Source organism: Prionailurus viverrinus, chromosome C1 (genome assembly GCF_022837055.1).
Source record: "Prionailurus viverrinus isolate Anna chromosome C1, UM_Priviv_1.0, whole genome shotgun sequence".
Lineage (NCBI taxonomy): Eukaryota > Metazoa > Chordata > Mammalia > Carnivora > Felidae > Prionailurus > Prionailurus viverrinus.
Genome location: NC_062568.1, coordinates 21,751,515 through 21,774,054, shown reverse-complemented (window position 1 = coordinate 21,774,054; position 22,540 = coordinate 21,751,515). Strand labels below are relative to the sequence as shown.

At 38.1% G+C, this 22,540-nt stretch overlaps 1 protein-coding gene across 3 annotated transcripts in view; it reads left to right on the top strand.

Moving 5' to 3' along the window:
- UNC80 (unc-80 homolog, NALCN channel complex subunit) overlaps positions 1-22,540 on the top strand; it is a 228,118-nt gene that overhangs the window by 38,005 nt on the left and 167,573 nt on the right. For 2 of the 3 annotated variants that reach the window (XM_047871276.1, XM_047871277.1), the window contains exons 8-15: positions 4,949-5,210; positions 6,339-6,473; positions 8,408-8,624; positions 9,258-9,398; positions 10,413-10,681; positions 11,766-12,143; positions 17,109-17,255; positions 21,129-21,276. In XM_047871276.1, coding sequence (XP_047727232.1) covers positions 4,949-5,210; positions 6,339-6,473; positions 8,408-8,624; positions 9,258-9,398; positions 10,413-10,681; positions 11,766-12,143; positions 17,109-17,255; positions 21,129-21,276 — 1,697 coding nt within the window. The remainder of the gene's footprint in view (positions 1-4,948; positions 5,211-6,338; positions 6,474-8,407; positions 8,625-9,257; positions 9,399-10,412; positions 10,682-11,765; positions 12,144-17,108; positions 17,256-21,128; positions 21,277-22,540) is intronic. The other variant, XM_047871278.1, reaches the window with a different exon arrangement.

Genomic DNA, 22,540 nt, shown 5'->3' with positions numbered 1-22,540 from the left:
CTAGATTCTTATAAATATTTGAATCTTTTGTAACTCCATATTCTATACCACTGAACTCCTGTCTGTTCCTAAATCAGCACTACTTGGCTAAATATTATTGTTGTAAAACATACATTAGTATCTGACAACTTACACTCTTTATACTTCCTTTTAAATCTTTCTTGATTACACTCAACTTTGTAATCATTCAACCAGTTAAATTTCAGAACAGCTTTATTGATTTATAAAAGATGAATTCCTTTGGAATTTGGTTCAGAATTTATGACACTATGAGTTCTTATATAAGAAATACATATTTGGCCTTAGTCCCTGTTTCTGTCACTGAGCTCCTAAAACCCTTAGAATTTCCTGAATGATAAGAGCAACACAGGTAATATTTGTTGTTAATGAGGTGACAGTTGGACTGCACCTAAGCCTGGGGCTGGTTGCCACGAGAACCAACCATGTGATTAGAGGGTTGAAACTGTCAGTTCTGCTCCTGACCTCCACGAAGGGGAGGAGTTTGAATCAGTTGCCAATGGCTAATGATTTAGTCAATTATGTCTTATGTAATGAAGCCTCCAAAAAATGCCCAAAAAGGACAGGGCTCACAGAGTTTCTGGACTGGTGAACACAGAGAGGTGCAGTGCACCCAAAGAGAACATGGATGTCCATGCCCCTTCCCCATACCTTGCCCTAAGCATCTCTTCTGTCTGGCTGTTCCTGAGTTGTATCCTTTTATAATAAATTGATAATCTAGTGAGTAAATGGGTTTCCTGAGTTCTGTGAGCCACTGTAGAAAATTAATTGAATCCAAATAGGGGATCATGGGAACTTCTGATTTAGAACCTGTCAATAAGAGGTATAGGTAACAATCTAGACTTGCAACTGGAATCTGAAGTTCCGGAGTGGGAGATGGGGGAGGGGGGCAGGTCATAGGATCCTCCAGTCTGTGGTCATTTGGTTACAAGCACAGGTGACACCGGGGCTTGTGACTGGTGTTGGAAGTGGAAGAGAGAGCAGTCATGCAGGACTGAATTCTTAACCTGTGGAATCTGATACTATCTCCTCCATAAGGAGGATAGGAATCTGATACTATCTCTAGGTAAATAGGTGTCAGAATTCAGTTGACAGAGAATGGACCCAGTTGGTGTACAGAAAATTGTTTATGGGGTGGAAGCTCCTCCCCACCCCCCCATACACATTGAAATTGGGCTTAGAACACAAAAGAGAATTACATTAAACTAATAGATTGTTAGGGGCAGGGATGCAAATCTTTAAAATATTGAGAATTTATCCTAATAAGAACAGTTTGTCTCTGTTTACTAAGGCTTAAAAAAACAAAAAAACCCAGCTGTTCTACAGTATTGTTTGTGGTGGTCTCCAAGTGCCCTCATTTCCTTTATTATCATTCGGTTTTAGTAAGGGGGTGATATTTCAGGCTAAAATGTGATAGAGCTCGTGCAATCTTTCCTAGTTTACCCTGGTAGTGGTCATTTTTTCAAGTCATATAGAATGATGATCAAATTTATATTGAAAGCTAGATATTTCCTACCTACTACTGATACCAGTTGGTATTAAATTGACATTTCTGTCCACTACATTTTGGAATAGATGTTTATTTTCAGCTTGTTGGGTCAAATTTTCTTTACATTTGAACATACTAAGTTATATTGTCAGTTTTATTCCTCATCATTTTCTCCTCAACCCTTGGCATTTACCTATTTGCTGTGATTTTGGATGGGTTTCTTTTTTTTCTTTCCATTTTCAAAATGTGTTTTGCTTGTATGTACAAAATCCTTTGATTTCTCCATCTCTGTCTTGAGCCCACTTCTAAAATTTATTAATTCATTCAAATAAATGGAGAGAGGCCACTAATGAAGTAAACAGCATAATTTCAAGTTATGCTACATACTATGAAGCAAATTAGAACAAGGCAAAGAGGTGAATGGTGGCATAGGGAGGCCACTCTACATAGTGGTTGAAGAAGACCTCTCCGAGGGTATGACATTAGAACCGAGCCCAGGTAAAGCCTCGGCATTGAGGGTAGAAGTTTCCACATGGAAAAAAACTCTGAAGCCAGCACAAGCTTGATGTATTCAAGAGTAGTAAGAAGGCCAATGTGGCTGAAGCACAGCTACCAGATGTATCAGGATTGGTCCAATCAGAAGAGAGAAACCAAACAGTAATTTGAACGGGCAAGTTTAATATAGGGAATTATTAAGTATATCAGGATTAGAGTATTGGAGTAGTTAGGGACTGGCTAATAAATAAGGAGAACTCTAAAGAATATAGGAATAGCATATATAATGGAGCAATCACCAGCTTTAGGCATCAGGCTAACACCAAGCAGAGACCTTTTTCTCTTCAGGATTGAGATTCTGACCCTCTTATGGAGGACAAAGTTATGCCTTACTGGATGGCAGAGAAATCACTATGGTAGTGCACCAGGGGAACTTGTTGGAAATCTGCTCCCTGGAACTTGTAAGAAATCCAACTTTCTGGGTTTCTAGGGAATGCTGTTCATGGGAAGGTGTGTTAGTAGAGGCATTCTGCTACAGAACTTCTAAAGGGAAGTGCTGTGGTTGCTGTTGGCCGCTGGGTGCTACTGGCTATTGGATACTGTAGGAGCCGAGCAAAGGAAAAGGTATGAGTGCTATAGAAGCTTGGTGCTAGAAAAAATACCCATGCTGCAGGAGTCATGTGCCACTGCAGGAGCTTAGCACTAGACAACCCACAAACATTACAGGAGACTGGTACTGGATAAGCTGTACACACATTGCAGGAATGTGCTGAGAAAGTACACCAGGGCTAGAAAGCAAAATTCTTTCTTCCTGCAGCAGCTTTTCCATTTCCTCTACTGGCAAAGCCAAAGGTCATGCCAGAAATCAATGGGAAAATATTTAAAGGGCCAGATCCATTTTCACAGAGCAAGAAAAAAAGATGAATTTGGAGCAAAGTGGCAGCAAATAAATAATTGGTACAGCAGGGCAATCATGATAATGAGGTTGGATTCATACACACAGACAGATTATGCATGCCATGTTGACTACTATAAGAAATTTGCATTTTATTTTAAGGATGATTTGAAGATCTATTGGAAGGGTTTGAGGAGAGGAGAGGAGGAACTAGAGAAGAAGCAATGAGACTAGTAGGAAGTAATTACAGTAAGCCTAATGTAAGATGTTGGTGTCTGCGGAGCTGATGAGAAGTGGTTGGAAGGAGAATCTATGGCACTTTCCGATGGATTGAAAGCTGACATGCAGTTGATGCTCAAAGAGTATTCTAGCTCCCTAGAAAAAGGATGAACTCTAACATAACATATATGGGAACTTAGCTGATTGTAGAAAGCTTCTCTTTATATGACTGCCAACTCAGTTAAATAATTAGTATTGTAGTACCTTATTGTGGTTGAGTTTTAACTCATATTTAGTTTGCTACTTATCAATCAAAATACTCAAGATTAGACTACAAGACACCATTGACATTCAAAACCACTGTGTATGTAGGCAGTTGTCCCTCAACACACCAGACAATGCTACTAATGAAAGTAAAAATAGCCAAGAGTTATGTGTCCTTTCGGGAAGTGCAAAGACTATGAAACTGTCCCCCAGGGCACCAGACCTTGTTTGGGTTTGTATATTTGAACTTTTTACTACAATTCATGGTAAGAAATCCATTTTATGTCAAGACTAATGACAATGTGTGAAGTGAAACAAGTTTCGCTAAACATACAAATCCTTATTCCATTTGTTGCATTCTAATAGTTTTTATTCTAGTTAACATTTCAAGAGTAGTCATATACTTTTGAATTAATTTCTTGAACCAATAATGAGCCATAACCTTTAGTTCAAAAATATAGGTCTGGGAAGTTTAGGAAAATTTCTCCTCACTTCTCAGTGGCTACATTTTTTGCTGAAGCTCTTCATGTGTGAGTAGTGCTACACTACACACCCGTGCTAGTTTGTAGTAGGGTACAAAAATTTCCCTTTTGCATCACCTAACTCAGGAAGAAACTGTGCTTGGGGGTTAAGTTTACATTTTAGTTTTAAGGTTCCATTTTGGATTCCAGAATTTCTAAGTTTATAATTTATCATTTATTGTCTGCCATTCACTGGACCATCTGTTCCTCAAGACTAAGAAGTTAAACTTATCTTCACATCCCCTAAGATACCTAAGATGATGTATTCTACTGAGTAATTAAATAAACTTACCTTATAGCGTAATTAAATTGAACACTAAATCATGACTATCGCATGTGTTTAAATTGAATAACAGAATTTCAGAACCTTGAGATTTTTAAAAACTGGTTTTGCTATTTATATGAACATATAGCTTTATAACTTTCAAAATGATTTCAAAATTTTGAAAATTTCGAAAATTTTCTTCATAACATAACTTTTGCTTGTTTAGTACTTTGCAGTTTTCTTGGTTTTTTTTTACATACTATTATCACAATTGATATTAAAATAGCCCAATAAAGTACACAAATATTCCCATTTCTATAAGGAAAAAAAAAAACCTGGTAGCATAGTATAATCCTCAATCTGAATCTCATCTCTTTCTATAGACTCTCCTCATTGCCCATCACCCAAATAACTCACCAACTATACCAATTACTTATTCTCCTCCACCTACCCAAAACTCATGATTTTTTTTAGCTCCATACTTTTGTAGGCATTGTCCCCCCTGACTGAAATGCTGATCTACCCTCCTGCCTCATCCTCAACTTTGCCTAGCTAATTCCAGCCTATCTTTCAAAACTCTTTCCAACCTCTCTACTTCCAGAAGTATCTAGCAAAAGTGAAATTAGTAAGACTAGTTGGGAGGATATTAGAGCAAACCAGACAAAAGTTAAGTGAATAAATAAGGAAACAAATGAGAAAAGAAGACCTATAAGCCATGTTGTGTCACCCCTTGGAATGTTTGGCTTCCAATATAATCGTCTTCTTTCTGTCCTTGGAAACAGAGCCTCTCTCGTGATACCTCCATGCCAAAGGTCCCGCTATGCCACTTACTTTGACGTTGCTGTTCTTCGATGCCTACTCCAGCCTCATTGGTCTGAGGAAGGTACTCAGTGGTCTCTGATGTACTATCTACAAAGGCTGCGGCACATGTTGGAAGAGAAGCCAGAAAAGCCCCCAGAACCAGATATTCCTCTCCTGCCCAGACCCAGGAGCAGCTCGATGGTAGCAGCAGCTCCCTCACTAGTGAACACCCACAAAACCCAAGTAAGAGAAACTCAGTCCATTGTCTTTTGAATCACCAATTTTGGCCATAACAGATTCTCTTTTTCTTCCATTCATCCATCTCTTATTTATTCCAGTGCTGACTATTTTGTTGGTGGCTTACTCTAATGAAATTGTCCTTTCCCTTCTATCTTTTACTAGACCCTTTTGCTTCTTTTTAGTATCGAATTTACTGTTCAAAAAAAATGGTATCTAAATGCCTCTTGTACACACTAATCTAGAGTTAAGACTCTGATGATCCAGAATAATGGGAAATTGGGCCTTCCAGCTACCTGAAGTACTAGTTAATAGATAGCTCTCACATATAACTGTTGATTACTGGTATCATGAAATGTGACATTCACGTTATGTGGAACATGGTTTAACTTTTTGCATAGCTCAGAATTTTTCAGCACCTCAATATCATAATTAGAAATATTGCTTTTCGATATATAGTCTTGCTCTTCATTATAGATGTTTGAAAAAAATAAACTGTATGCCGATTTGATGACATCCCCCTGAAAATCACTTTTTGGTAAATAAATGTGTTAATAGCAACTTGAACACTTTTTCTTTCCCTCTTTCTCATTGATACCATGTATGTTGAATATGTAGAGAAAAAAGGTGTAATTTGCAGTGTGTTCCAGTTTACTGGTTTGTTTGGTTTACTTAAATATGAATTGGCTATGTCTGAAAAAGTCTACATATGCTGAAAATAAACATGAACAATCTAAGAGTATAAAGGGGGAGATACTCCATTTTAGTAGTAGATGACTCTGCTCAAAGTAAAAATCTCCTTTGGTGAATCATTAAACAGAAAAACTTTTTTTAATAAATAAAAATGAGATACCTGTCTCCTCCCTATTTTCTTAGCTTTCTTGAATCTGGATCCTCATGTCTCACCGTTGAAAACTCCAAACAGAAGTTACAAAATATATGATGTTTCTCCTCAGTAGCAGGATATGGATTCTAAAAGTCTGGACGCACAAGTTAAATACTTCATAGATATCAAAACAGAAGGCTTACCCCTCATAAAAATAAGACATAGAAAATGTCAATTTTCTTGTCAATAAGAAAAGTCTTTAAAGCCCTAAACCCTGATCATGAAGTCTACCTTTATTTTCTGTTAAGGATCTCACCATGAAATGTAATGAAGAGGAAAAATCTCTTAGCCCTGAGGCATTTTCTAAGGTTTCGTTGACTAATTTACGTAGATCTGCAGTTCCAGATCTTTCTTCAGACCTTGGCATGAACATTTTTAAGAAGGTGAGTCAAATCACTTATGCTCTTTGATACTTTGGTGATTGAAATACAAATCAGCGTGACATGAGGTACTTCTGATCATGCTGCAGAATAAGGTGGGCTGGGAACGGAACCTTGAGAAGAGAGGTCAGCCCCCAGTTATAACATGGCTTACAGCATGACCTTGTGTAAGTCCCTCTGTGTTTAGGAATGTTTGCCATTCTAAATGCTACCAAGCTTAATCCTGATGACATGTATAGAGGGCTTTTAGTAGTGTGGTGGTGGAGGTAGTCGTGGTAGCCATGATGGCAACTTAGGTTTCTATGATTCATCTCATTTCATCAAGCATTTTATATAACTGGTTCTCACTTAATCCAATGAGATCCTCATTTATCACATTTTGCACCTAAGAAACTGAGTCTTACTGAAGTTCTTAGAGTGATTTAATCATCCTGGAACATTTATTCTTGAAGTCATCTCCATTTTAAAGACAACAAACAAACCAAACTCTTAATAAAGTAGCAAATCCTTACAGCAGATCACTAGATTTTCTACCTTCACAACTTGTTATAAGTCACAGCATAGGTTTCCATTCAATAAGCATTTTTTAACCATCCACTAGAATTCTAAAGATGAGAAATTAAGGGAAGAGTGTGCACTTGGGAGTTAGCTAATGAGAGTTAAAATTCTCACTCTGCCACTGTCAACCTGTGTGATACTGTGTATCAGTTTCTTCATTTGAAATTTGGGTATATAATATACTTACCTCAAAAGGTTATGAGGATTAAGTAAGATAATTCACATTAAGGTCCTTACTGTGCCTGGCACTTTGTAAGTATTCAATAAATGTTGACTATTCTCAAAAAAGAAAGGAAGGAACTGAGCCTTAGAAATTTTGGTAGTCCATGAAAGCTTGAGTCAAAACTCAAAACTAGGTGTTCAAGCTAAATAGTTCATGCTCTTATGAATCCATCCTTCCACCTCTCTTTTGTAAGTATATGGAGCTAATGAGATAGAAAATAATATGTATAGAATAATGTAGTGCAGTAGCTTTATTTTCCAATTTTCAAAATAATCAGTTCAATTGTGTTCATGGAAGGCAGAACATTTATTATTAACTTATCTATAAGCTCAGAGTGTTGCTAAGCAAGCAGTCATGTCTACTTCATTGTTAATACAATAATAGGCAATGGCTATAGTTTTTCTAAAAACATTGATCATCAGGGGAATAAGTTTTCAGTACTGACTGCACATGAGAATCTCTGGGGAGCCATTAAAAATTCATGTGCCCAGGCCTGAACTCAAGCCAATTAGGTCATAATTGCTGAAGGTTAGGCTCAGACATTGGTATATTTTAAATGCTTCCCAAGAATTCTGAGCTCTTATTTATACTGGGTTTTAAAGTTGTTTGGTAGGAATAATGGGTTTATACCAATTCATGCTGTGTGTCTTTTTTAACTCTCCTTATGAACAGTGGCACACATTTGAAGTTGTCTGGCCAGAACCGTTGATCTCAATCCTGAAAAATGGAACAGAAAATACTGGCTGATCTAAGTGGTGACTTAGGGATCCTATACTCTACGTCAGTGGTCCTCAAATTTTAGCATGTATCATAATTACCTACAAGGCTTATCAAAACCCACATCACTAGGTCTTATCTTCTATGTTTCTGATGTAGTATGAACCTGAGACCAGTTGATCCTGATGCTGCTGGTCCAGGTACAAGCCAACCAAGCAGAAAGACCCAAGGGATATGTTGTCTTTTGCTTTGTTTCTTTCACTCTTTCAATGAATTGTGGAAATGTCACCCATCTCTATCGGATGATACTCAGTGACTTTCTGAGTCTCTTCTTCCTGGAACATTCCTGTAATTTACTGTAGATTGTAGAGCCCTTTGGGAAGCAAACTATCACTTTTCCTTTGCCCTGTGCCTAACCCTTAACCTCTCATCCTCATAGTTCAAGAGCCGCAAAGAAGACCGAGAGAGGAAAGGCTCCATCCCATTCCACCACACAGGAAAGAGGAGGCCTCGAAGAATGGGAGTGCCATTCCTGCTTCATGAAGACCACTTGGATGTGTTCCCCACCCGAAGCACATTCTCCTTCGGAAGTTTCCCTGGGCTTGGAGAAGACAGGCGAGGCATTGAAAAAGGAGGCTGGCAAACCACCATTTTAGGTGACCACAAGGACTTTCCAAAGTAGGGCAGAGCTTGAGTGACCTGTTTAGAAATCTGGATCTAGGGCTCCCGGGCAAATCTGCATCTTTCTTGAACAGTTTAGTCAAGAAATGTGGGCCCAGATGCTAGCTTCCTAGTACCAAAGGAATGCAGGTAATTTAATTAAATATGGAAAAACCCTGTATAATTAGGTAATGGCCCTATTTCTTACATACTCTAGATGTGGAAATATGGCCTTAAAGGGTCTTGTGCATTAACTTCATTGTGAATCCAAAGGCAGACTTTAATTTGGATATTAGAAAAGGGAAATGTAAAGAAAAGAAAAAGATTCTTTTTTCTTTCTGAATGACATATTCAGAAAGCCAGCTCAAAATCAGGAGCCAGAAGCTAGCTGGAACTCCACATATGGTTTCTGACATTTGGCTTGGATTGGGGCTGATCTTATGACAGGCAGCTTCATGAATCATCTTGACCCTGACTATCCCCAGGACTAGTTTCATTCCTAATATCTGACTGTGCCTCATACACTTCCCAATGTCCCTTTACTCTCACTGCCATCCTTTGGTAAAACAACATCTTGGCAGAGGATCTTCCATTTTCAAACCCTCTTGTGGTGCTCTTGTCCATCTCAGGGAAATTTACCCGGCGGGGCAGTTCGGATGCAGCCACGGAGATGGAGAGCCTGAGTGCCAGGCACTCACACTCCCATCACACCCTGGTGAGTGACCAGCCAGATCACTCCAACAGCCATGGAGAAAACACTGTCAAGGAAGGTGGGTCGGAAGGCGCACCTGCAGGCGGGAGTTCAGGTTCCTTTTCCTGTTTCCTGTTTTTACTCCATGTTTCATTTTCATTGTAATCTGGTTCCTTACACTTTTTGAAAATTTGCATTCATGTATTACATTGCTTGGTAATTTACTAGTGAGCCATTGTTAGGATTTCCTTAGTAACAAAGCTACTCGATGGCATACTGCAAGCACCATGCGTCTCAGAGGGAAAGCAAGCCATGCATATTTGTTTTCAAAAGGTCATAGACCCACAGGGCTAGAAGAGACTTGGAAGACAATTATATGCATTACTTGGACACCCTGTATGATGTCCCTCTAAAGGACTTGTCCACTTTCAATGTGAAGAAAGTCACTGCCTTCCAGGGCCATCGATTCCTTCCTCAGACAGCTACGATTTTAAATAAGTGCCTTATGTGCTTTGTGTGGAGAAAACATGTGTGTCTGGGTGGAATCTAAAATGGGTTCTTAATCTGTACTCTTAACCTATGAGCATAATTTGAGCTCTCTTTTCCCAGGAGTATATTTCAAGTATTTGATGATACCAGTTAGTTACCACCACAAATTTATGTTCTATTACTTTTAAGCAAAAAAAAAAAAAAAAGAATCCTTCTTATTTGTTGCTTAAATATGCTAGATAAAACCAAATATTTTACCAGCCACAAACTTGGGGAGAAATACTTCAACTAAACTAGTTTAACTTTATCAGTAGGATCTGCCATTTAATAGTGGGCAAAATCCACCTGTTAAACAAAAGTTAAATTCTAGCCTGAGTCTTAAGGAAGCCAGTTGGAAGTCATATTTTCTATAACCTTCATTCGGATATTACATGGCCTTAACACTTGAGGCAATTCCATGAGAATTGAGAATAGCTTTGAGACTATAAGTCAAATATCTACAAAAGCTTCAGCTGTGATTGTTGTCATGATAATAAAACTGTCTGACATGATAGTGTGGCAAGTTAATATGGGGAAAACTAAGACATTGCTTTCTTTTTATTAGTGCAATCCCAGATCTCCACTATTACAGTTGCAACCTTCAATACCACATTGGCATCATTCAACGTAGGCTATGCAGACTTTTTCAGTGAGCATATGAGGAAGCTCTGCAACCAGGTGCCTATCCCAGAGATGCCACATGAACCCTTGGCATGTGCAAACCTGCCTCGAAGCCTCACAGACTCCTGCATAAACTACAGCTACTTAGAGGACACGGAACATATCGATGGGACCAATAACTTTGTCCACAAGAATGGCATGCTTGATCTTTCTGTAAGAAGAAAGAATTTTTCTTACCAAAGCTTGGAAGATAATGGCTCTTTGATCCAGTTTTTATAAGGCTGGGTAAAATGGGTATATAGATTCTTAGAAATGTTGAATCTTAAAATGAAAAAGCTACCCATATACAAAATTTCACAAATATGTCAACCATCATAGATGTATCTTTCCCCCTTTTTTCCAAGAATTACATTAGGTGTGATCTGATCTCAGAATATTTTTATAATCCAAAAGAATTAGCGAATCCTGAATATGTATATATAAATATACATAAATGTGTGTGTGCTAAGTCCTTTATAAAAAGTTCTCAGTTTATTTTCTTTTCTTATATAAGCAACATGATTCCAAACCTCCCACATAGCAAGGGAAAATGAATAGAAGTCCATTAAAAGATTTAAACTTGCATTCTCAGGAATGCCTGTCTTGATTATAGTTATTACCAAATGAAAGGGTTGTTATATTTTACAATTATATTTCACAAAATGTTTTATTTCACATTAGGGAACTGGATCAGCAAATAATTTAAAATATTAAAATCAATGAAAGGACATAATTTAAACATGCAAATATTTTGCATTTAAAATTGAAGTGTAAATAATGATACAATTGTGAATACATAAATGTTCCCCTATTATGGAGATATGGAAATTATTGTTCTTTATCCACTATTGACATAAAGTGAAAGGCAGAGGATTAAAGCACTTTGGTGTAAAAAATCAGTTGAGCAAGTTTCCATTTGGACAAAAAATGTCTGCCCCATTAATCACTGTTTTTCAGTACCCCTATTAACTGTCTATATGATGGCAAGTTTTGGAATACTTAATGTGAGATAATACAGACATTTTTTTCACACAGACATTTTTAATTCTTTGGGTGACTTATACGTTACGTTAAACACGTACACAAGGTCCCAATACAATGTAGATAGGAACATCTGAGAATTAACTGAATTATTTATGCTTAAGTGCTTAGAACAGCCTAAAGGAAATGATTAAACAGAATAAGCAAATCTGTGTACGAAGGTGTAGGTAGCTCATGTAAATTAATCATCCTCTGTTTATCTTTGTCTTCCCCCCAGGTTGTTCTGAAGGCTGTTTATCTTGTCCTTAACCATGACATCAGTTCTCGTATCTGTGATGTGGCACTAAACATTGTGGAATGCTTGCTTCAGCTTGGTGTGGTGCCTTGTGTAGAAAAGAACAGAAAGAAGAGTGAAAACAAGGAAAATGAGGCTATGGAAAAAAGAGCAAGTGAGGGAACTTTCCAGTTCAAAGGAGTATCTGGAAGTTCACCCTGTGGATTCGGGGGCCCTTCAGTTAGTGGAGCTGGAAATGGTGGAGGAGAAGAAGGAGGAGGTGGAGGCGGAAGAGGTGATGGAGGTGATGGAGGTGATGGAGGAGGAGGTGGAGGAGGTGGAGGTGGACCTTATGAGAAGAATGAGAAGAACCAAGAGAAGGTATGAATGAACCACCTTCTGTGTTCTCATGAAATGTTGCCCCTAATTTCTTTCCAGTGCCTGCTTGCCAGCAATTAGTTGACTCAATCGCAATTAGTCACTAAAACTAGAAATCTCTTCATTGAGTTTTCACCAGGCATTAGTAGAAACAGTTACACGAAACTGTATTCTAAGTTCAAAAACTGTATTGTCAATTCAAAGACCAATTCAAGCAGTGTTAGAGCTAATTCCCTGGTCATGTCATTTCTGCAAGAGAGTATCTACATTACCATAATTCTCAGTCTGCCACCAACGATTGTCTCTTTCTAGTTTTTCAGGGTCTGACCTAATTGAGCAATGTTTTCTTCTCAGACTACCATAGCAAAATATCACAGATTGGGCAGATTAAACAAAAGAAGTTTACTTCTCATGCTTCTGGAGGCTAGGAACTCCAAGATGAAGGTGCTAACAAGGTTTCTGAAGTTTTTTTCTTGGATTGTAAGTGGTTGCTGTCTTGTTATGTGCTCACATAGCCCCTTTTTACTGTATTCTCTCTCTCTTACACACACACACACACACACACACACACACACACACAGACACACACACACACACACCACCCACAGACAGAGAGTGAGAGTGACTCCTCTGTTGTCTCTTTTTTTTTTCAACGTTTTTTTTTTTTTTTTTTTTTGGGACAGAGAGAGACAGAGCTTGAATGGGGGAGGGGCAGAGAGAGAGGGAGACACAGAATCGGAAACAGGCTCCAGGCTCTGAGCCATCAGCCCAGAGCCCGACGCGGGGCTCGAACTCACGGACCGCGAGATCGTGACCTGGCTGAAGTCGGACGCTTAACCGACTGCGCCACCCAGGCGCCCCTCTGTTGTCTCTTTTTATAGGGCACTGATCTTGGGGTGCCTAGATGGTTCAGGCAGTTGAGTGGGCAACTTCATTTCAGCTCAGGTCATGATTCCAGGGTTGTAGGATTGAGCCTTATGTCAGACTCTGTGCTGAGCATGGAGCCTGCTTGGGATTCTCTCTCTCTCTCTCTCTCTCTCTCTCTCTCTCTCTCTCTCTCTCTCTCCCTCTGCCCCTCTCCCCTGCTCAAGTGCTCTCTCTATCTCTATCAAAAGTTTTTTTTTAAATAAAAAAAAATAATAAGGGCACTTATCAGACCAGGGCCCCACTCTCATGATGTCCACATCTAATCCTAATTACCTCCCGAAGGCCATAATCAAATACCATCCCATTGGGAGACGGGGTTTCAACACATGAATTTGGGGGAAACACAAGCAGTATCATCTTTCCTCATAATGGTGTTTCTTCTCCTGATCTAAGGAACACATTTTGGGGCAGCCAGTTTCCATTATGGTTGAGAAAGAAAGGGAAGAATTTTGTTCAGTTAATTGGTTGGTTTGTTGCTGTTGGTTTGAAAGACTAGCCTTGGTACTCTCATGTTTTACATCTTATGTTTTTAGCTTTCTTATTATTGATTATCCCTGAATTTAATTCCCTTTGCTCTGGCAACACCTCCTTTATGATCTCTGCACTTAATGCCAAGAATTGGTTTTCTCCTTTAATTTGGGTTTTAAATAAGAATTACCATAGCTTAAAATCACATAACTTATACCGATTCCAGTATGAGGTTTTTGTTGGAAAATGCTGTTAACAAATTGAAATCAACAAGACATTTGAATCTCTAACAGGTCACGATGTACATAGCAGGTTGTGTTTACAGGTGTAAGATGACATTGTTCCGAGTTCTACCATCTACACATTATCTAAACTATGAATTGTCCGTTTTTTTTCTTACAGTGTGTCAGGTTTTTACGTCTGAAAAGGTGTTGCCATGCTCCTTCCTCTTTTACAGTTTCTTCTCCATCTCTTTCTAATCTTACTTGTTACATTTTTAATGTGTATTTATCATGTGTGTTTCTGCATCTCATTATCTACTCCTATATTCCCAATATTCTGGGTCTCTGATCCAAATATTCTTTCCCAATATTTGGGTTCCTGAATCATTTCTTTAAGATTTTCTTCTACCCTAATCATAAATATGTGTTTTCCAATTCTAATAGCATCTTCCAGTACTTAAGGTTCTCAGTTTCTTACCTACTCATACATCACTGAGGACAATCCAAAGATCCTCATATCTTACTTTTACTAAACTTCTATGTTTTACCTATCAATCTAAGCTGGTACTCAAAGAGATAACAGATGGTGTTATGTTCATTACAATATTCAAGGGAAAATAGAAAACAGTAAAAGGGAGTTGTGAAATTTTGATAGACTTTTATTAGTAAAGCTTAGATAGTCCAACTAAACTGAAGAAGGCTTTGTTATGTATCCTAAGAATTTCTGAATTTCATTATTAGTATTATATTTTTGTTTTTACTTCTAAAATTATATCCAATTAGTATCTTCATCTGATTTCTTATTATAGACCTGAAATTCTCTTGCCAATTTAAATCTAGTTATTATACTAGATACTAAATAATATAAATATTATTTCGACTTAAGTTATCACTCTTGATTAGATGGGATTTTTTGAAGTTAGATTATGTGGGCTCAAACAGCCACCAAAATATCAATGTTTTGTGGTTATGCAAAATAATATTCTTTATAGTAGAAAGAATTTATAAAATAAAACTTAATTATAGGTCAAGTGCATATATTTGTGATTCACAGAGGTCTGTTCTTCCCCAAATCCCTGTTATTTTTGGTGAAATCAGAATTTATCTAGTCTTGTACCCTAGTAATACCAGAAACATGGGGAATTGATTAATTCAGAAAGGAAGATCTAATTTCTATTTCTGTATTTGCTACTAATACTGAGAGCCTGAAATGTATCTGTCCTGATTTCTGCCTATAGCTTGAAACATCTTTCTGAATGTCTGCTATAAGAGGAATCTAAATCCTAAGGACATCTGAAGGTCCAAAGAAAATCAAACCTGAATAGATACTTAAAAAGAGCTTTTGGAGCTAGAGATTTTTTTTAAGGAACATATAGTAATCTAAAAATGTATGTAAACCAATCTTCCAAATCAGGCCCTACCCAGGGTGAACTTTTCTGAGGCCAAGAGGGACTGAAATCCAGTGTCAGCTCTGCTCACTGAGCTCTTCACTCAAGGCTGTATCTACTAAAAGGGCTCATCTTTTTCTGATTCACTTACCCAGAGGAATGCCTTTTCTAATTTGCACAAAGTTGTCTCAGAGGAAAGCAGTATCCCACACCTACAAATGATAAACATTTTTGTGCTATTATTGTGTGTCTTACATATTTTGACTCATGTTAGCCTCACAGCTGTATGATATAGGTATTATTATGATTCCCATTTTGTAGGGCTCAGAGTGGTTAAGTAGCTGGCCCAAGGTTATGAAGCTAAGATTTGAAGCGAAACTAAAACATTTCTGAATGTCATATATATATATATATATATATATATATATATATATATATATACACACACACACACATACATATGTATAATATATATATTATGTAAATAAATGTTTACTGATAAGTCCAAGTCTTCCATTTGCAACCACCTGATCTATAGAATTCCCAGGAAACACACTAAGATCTAGAGATGTGTGTACGGGAAGTTTCCTGGGATGTCTTCTCAGGATCAACATCTATGAAGTGTGAAATAAGCAGGATGAGGTAGAGGGAAAAGCTGAACTGTAATATAGTTGTAACAGAGAACTCAGCCCATCACACAAGAAACTCTCAGCAAGGACGGCTCTCCAAAGCAATCTCCAGATGGTGTAAGGGAGCCCACCTTTATACACCCCCATCCACCCACCCACCTTCATTATGCCTTTGACCAGCCATTAGAAGCAGGCTGCTACCAGGAAGAGCTTAAGTGAGGCAACTCTCTTTAGCTAAGAGCAATGTCTGGAGAAGAGGTTCAGTGGAGAGCTGTCAGCCATTAACAGGCTCAAAGAATAAATATTCATTCCTGCAGAGGGCATCTCAGTACCACATCCACTACCTGAGCCTTTAGATTGAAAAAGAAGACCAACTGCATAACTTTAGGGAAGGAGAGTCTACCCTACCCAAATTATGGAATATGATGTCCGGATAACTCCACCTCTTTCACATCCTACCCACATTTGAGTACTTTCAACGTGTGACCCCAGCGTTTACATACCAGTCTGATCCACAATCAGAAAAGCCCTTCATAATTTACAGAGCAATGCTTATCCATTATCCATTATTTCCTTTGTTCTGCACAGTAAATTGATGAAATAGAAAGGACAACTATTAGAAACCTTAGGGCTCTTTGGAAATAATCCACAGAAGTCCATTTTTTCTAGAAGCTATGTGCTCCACTAACAACAGGAATTAAATGGGCAAAAGAGAGGATGATGACAGTTATTATTCACCTCAGGAGGGCTTCCTATCTACCTTTGAAGGAAGAAACAAGCTGAATGTTGACAAATTTTGTATTCTCACTTTGCTTAGGCATGAGTATTACAATATAGTGAACATATTACTTTAGAAAATCCCTTAAAAATGCTAGAAGTTGCCATGGGATCTCAAAGCTCCAGACTTTGATCAGTTCCAGAAATTTAATAAGAATCCTTGCCTGGTGGTACTATCAGAAGCCTGCTGAAGAGGGTAGCTTCAGGGAAAATCTTTTTGTCTTTATCACTGATAGTCCCCTTTGTCTCTCTCTAGGTGGTTCTGATAGTCTGCCAAGGATACAGAAAGCATGTTTTCTAATCAAGAGGTCTACATTCATATCCTTTAGCATTAGAGGGTGATCAAAATGCACAGACATTTTCCTTTCTCTTAAATCATATTCTGAATTTTACAAAGATTAACTTGCTTGGTGAGCTCTTGACAATTCTGTCTTTCAAGTTGCACATGCTCACCATAAAACATATAAAATTTGGTTTAATCACAAAATGGAATCTCAGTACCAAAAGGGCTTAGTGAGTAGGTGAACAGATGTCTTTTTTCTTGTTTGTGGGTGCTAGGATGAAAGTACACCTGTAAGCAACCATAGGCTTGCTCTGACCATGCTCATCAAAATAGTGAAGTCTTTGGGATGTGCCTATGGTTGCGGAGAAGGACATCGAGGGCTCTCTGGAGATCGTCTGAGACACCAGGTATTCCGGGAGAATGTAAGAGAATTAAAGTAGATTCCATTTCCTCTCCCTCTTCCCTCTCTCCAATTTAGGAATGAGTCCTTTGACAATGAGGGTCAGTGTTCCCTGAAAAATATTATATTTCATAGGGGTGATTAATGCTGATTTGGATTGGGAAGATTCCCACAACATATCTCAAGACCTCTAAAACCCAGGCCTGGTAAAGCTTAATTGGGAAAACACTTCTGCCTTCTGCCTAGGGCAGGCCAACTCCCAGTTGGTGAAAGGGTGTATCATTGGAAAGTATGAATTAGAGTCTGAAAGACCTGTGCAAAGATAAATACATTTAGCAAGTCTCTGATGGTCTGTGACAAATGACTTTTTAATCATCTGCCTGGGTACTATAGAAACATATTTTATATTAAAGAAAGGGGTCAAAGTTTAGGATTTAGTTTGTTATTCCTATATAGATAGGGAAAATGGCCCTTATTGGGACAAAACAGGACTATAAAAGTAGCCAGTCATGTTCTGGCTGCTTTGTTTCAGAATGAACCTTGACTCCTAAGTATTTTAGATCATGTCCCTTTGAACTGTGTGAAACTTGAAACTCTGCGCTTGGGCTTGCAAAGCATAATGCTGTCATGGAACATGGTCTTATTCCAGCTCATTTTCATTTGCCTCAGCTGATTGCGACTTTTCCCTTGACTCTTGAGCAATAACCCACCTCCATAGCAAGTCCAAGATGGGACATTTGCCTCATGCATATGTTTGAATTGAAACCATAAGAAAATACCATAAGAAAATAAGACTTTTTATGTAAATTTGAGTCCAGGAAACCCTTTGGCATATTTTGGCAGAGTTTTAAGATCATGTCAAAATCTAATGCCAGCCCATTTTTTCTTGGTATTAGTTTTTGTCATGAAATGTTCACACAGTATTAGCATGCTGGGTATCTTTCTTAATATGTCATCCACCTATCTATCCATTCATCCATCCTTGTCTGTTTCTTTTATGTTCTATTACGTTGTTTTATATTAACTTATTATATTATATTCACAGTAATTAACTTCTAAATTATGAAACTTGGCAACTTTGACCAAGATCTAGATTTTGAGGTCCAAAATTTAAAAATCAAAATAATAATTAGTAAGGCAATAGAAAGCTGACATTACCCCCATCTTTGCACATGCATAAGTGATTTTTAATGTGTGGTTTTTAGTTCTATCGCAGTGTGAATAAGTGCCTTCAAGGCTAAAACATTAACACTCCTCATACAGAAGACCAGTTCCATGAAACGAAACACTAAAAAATAGTAAGTGTCATGCTTGACTTGGAGGTATTAAACTGGCTCTGATGCCACAACCTGTCTTTCTAGACTTGAAGAAAATAGGAATACTTGGATCAGAAGCCGCTTGAGAGACCATTGTTGCTGCTCAGTCTACCGTGCCTCCCTCACCGAGACTCCTGAACATTTCCTGTCAGGATGTCTAGACAGTTTTTTACCTGCCTTCTCAGCTTTGCTGACTTACATGGCAAATCTTCCATTATCTTGTAGCCCAGCTTAATACTCATTATAGGGATTATATTTGCCTAATTTTGCTCAGCAAACACATTGTCCAAGATATACAAATCTGAGAAATTATCCCTGGGAAAGTCTAATTAATTCAAGAAGCCAGGTCTTTACAAATTTCTAAGGCATTGAATTTTCAGAGGTTGCTTAACTTTTAAGATGTTAAGAATATTTCTTACTTCTACCAGATCAGGGCCTCTATACTTTAAAAAAATTTTTTAATATTTATTTATTTCTAAGAGAGAGAGAGACAGAGACAGAGCATGAGCAGGGGAGGGGCAGAGAGAGAGGGAGACACAAAATCCAAAGCAGTCTCCAGGCTCTGAGCTGTCAGACACGGGACTGACACGGGATTCGAACTCATGAACCGTGAGATCATGACCTGAGCGAAAGTCGGACGCTCAACTGACTGAGCCACCCAGGTGCCCAAGGGCCTCTATACTTCTTAGAAAGAAAGAGAAAAAGAGAGAAAGAAAGAGAAAAAGAGAAAAAAAGAAAGAAAGAAAAAATTACTATAATGATATTCATCAAAATGCCTAATAATTCCAGCATGTGTCTTTTAGATTAACCATTCATTGGTTGTCCCAAAATATTGAAAGGGAATTCACTCTGACAGTTTTATATCTCTTGGAGAAGAGATTCTTGAATATTCATTCAAAATCAAAATACTTAAGGTTTTGATTCCTGATTCTTGCTTAAACTTCTCATTGAACTCATTTAGACATTCTAATGGCCTCTAGACAGTACATCTGAAACTATGCTGTCATTGGAGTATTTTGTAGAGAAGACAGGATAATTTGTGCTTCGGGGCTTTCCAACCAAGGATTTTAAAGTACTTCATATGTGTTGCAATCAAGATCTTCACATATTTTTTATGGGGTAAAAATTAAATACTACTTCATAAGGGAAATATTTTATGTAAATGCTTTGAAAACATAATTTTTCAGCAAGCAGCATTTATTTTATAAGAAGAAAAAATGAATTTGCCTGAGAACCAGCAAACAGCAATATCTCTGGAATAAAAACACCTAATTTCTCAATATTCTAGGACCTAATAAAGGCAAAATGAAAACAATTACCAGTCCACCTGACTTTGTGATATAGCCAGAGAGATTACCACAAGGTCATACCAAGTTTATTGCTAATTCAGCCTTTTATACTCTTTCTTTCCCTCTCAAATTTTTCCAGAAGCTTTCTCTGGGCCTTGATTTGTTAAAATAGTGATGTAACTTAAATTTTCTTTTGGGAATCCATTAAGGGCCCATCTTATGTGTTTAAATTCTTAGGGACTGCTTTCTCTAATCTTACTTCCATGATTGTGCCTGGTTGTCCAAAGTTCTCCGTCCTCAATTAAGGTGGTTAACTTGGACAAAGTCCTTGACTTCTGTGAGCCTCAATTTCCTCCACTGTAATATGGGGATACTCATCAAATCACAGAGGTGTGAAAGTCAAATGTTATACAGTTACAAGCAAGAAACATGTTTTAAACAGCAAAGCACCACCCAAATGTGATTTTTCTCTCCATGATAGGACAAGGCTGGGAGGCTTCTAATGACCCTCGATACTATCAGTGCATTCTGTCTGTGGCCTTCTGCAGCCAATGGCTGTGACGTTACTTGCTCTAATGGAGAGATTATTCCCGTTCTCTTTGTCAGATGGCAGAATCATTTACTGTATTGTCTGAAATATGGTTGTGAGTAGCAGGGTCTAGCCAGTGGTCACTTGGTTGTCATGTCTATAAAGCCAATTTCTGTTTAAATATCAAACTTTCACATTGAAATACAGACACATAAACAAACTAGATGTGCCTTTATTTTATGCCTCCTTCATGCTTGAAGGGTCCTCCCTTCCTGGCCATATATGAGAACACTGGATACCCACTTCATATATCCCTCTCACCCACTCCATTAAATCTACTTAAGTCCAAAATAGCTGAACATAGGAGTGGCACCCTTCCTCCCACTGCACAAAGCTTTGAGGTTTTCTAAACCTGGATAACCAATTCTATAACCTGCCTAATTTTTATACTTGGAGCATTTTTCATTGAGATCTTAAAATCGTGATCTTGGCAAAAAGACTGAATTCCTCTGGCACCAGCATTAGACGTTAGCCTTGGGTTTTACTTGGAGCAGCCCTTCTAAAAGTAAAGTCCCTCATACTGCTCAGCTTAGTCTCTGCCCCTTCCTTGCTCAGACAAGGGGGGCTTGCAGGGTTGGCTGGCACCAGCCAGCAGGGATGGACAGAAGCCTTTGCCTTCCGCAGGCTTCTGTCTCAGACTAATGGTATCCCCAGCTTAAGCTGGTACCTGTGACTTCTTCACTTTTCTTCCTTCATTACAGGCCCAGAACTGCCTCACTAAGCTATACAAGCTAGATAAGATGCAATTCCGACAAACCATGAGGGACTATGTGAACAAGGACTCTCTCAATAATGTAGTGGACTTCTTGCATGCTTTGCTAGGATTTTGTATGGAGCCAGTCACTGACAGTAAGTAAAGCTGTGCCATGTTCCAGGAGAGAGCACTATGAGGTGAAACAGGTAGTGTTTCTGAGGTACCCTGAATATGTGGGGATAGACTTTAGAGGAAAAGGTGTGTGTGTGTGTGTGTGTGTGTGTGTGTGTGTGTGTGTGTGTGTGAGAGAGAGAGAGAGAGAGAGAGAGAGAGAGAGAGTATAATAGAGTATAAGCAAGAGAAGCTTGCACATTATCTTTGGTGACACATTTTGGGGGGTTTCCAAGGAGAACTTAACTCAGCAAAGGGCATTTTGTAAAGCTGTGGCGTCCCCACCATTAGCCCCTCAATCTATACACTATCACTCATGGCACTCCTCTCTTTCTCATACAATTTTCTGTTGTATGACCACTGAGGCAAAATCAGGGAACAAGGGAGTATATTCATTAGTTCAACAAATATGAAATGACTACCTAATATGTGCCAGGCAGAGTGCTTGAAAATTTTTTTTCACAAGATAAAACAGGAAAGAAAAGATATATAGAAACATAGTAGTAACATAATTTTGATACACTCGTATACACATATATACTAAAATATTTTAAATAGGCAAATAGATATATAGATAATCCCACATACCATTTTAGAACTTGGTGTTTTGAGAAAACTCCACTGTAGAAACCTGTGGTATAGGGGGACCAGTGAACATCAATTGCACTCATAATAGACCTAACACCTTCAATACCACTTGGGTGTAAACACAGTAATGAAATGAAAGTGATGTATGAAGACTGAGGTGAGTAAAATACACATTTTAATTAGAGCCTGGGAAGAAATAACTTCTTCATGTGGATGTTTATGGTTTATATAATACATGTGTGATCGTTGATTAATTTATAATGAAGATCTATTTGATGAATTTGGAAGCAGTTTCCCTATCTTTATTGTTTGGCGATCACATTTAAAACAATATTGTTCCTCTATAGAGCCCCTAAAACAATGTACATTATCAGAGTTGTTTTAAGCTGAGCACATTACAAATTTTAGAAAATAATTAAATGAGAAGAGAGATTCCTGAGTACAAACTATTTTCTCTTTTTTAAGCCATTTGAGATAGAAACTACAAGCAGAGACTAAGAGATTTCTTTCTATAATGTAAAGTCTAGGGCTAATCCCCAGCCAGTTGGCACAGACAGTGAGAGGTTATAATAAAGTGACAAATCCCCCGTGGGACTCTTGAGAGACAGAAGTAGCTCCCAGTGAATCAGCCAGCCAAACACACAGGTCCCTATCTGATCA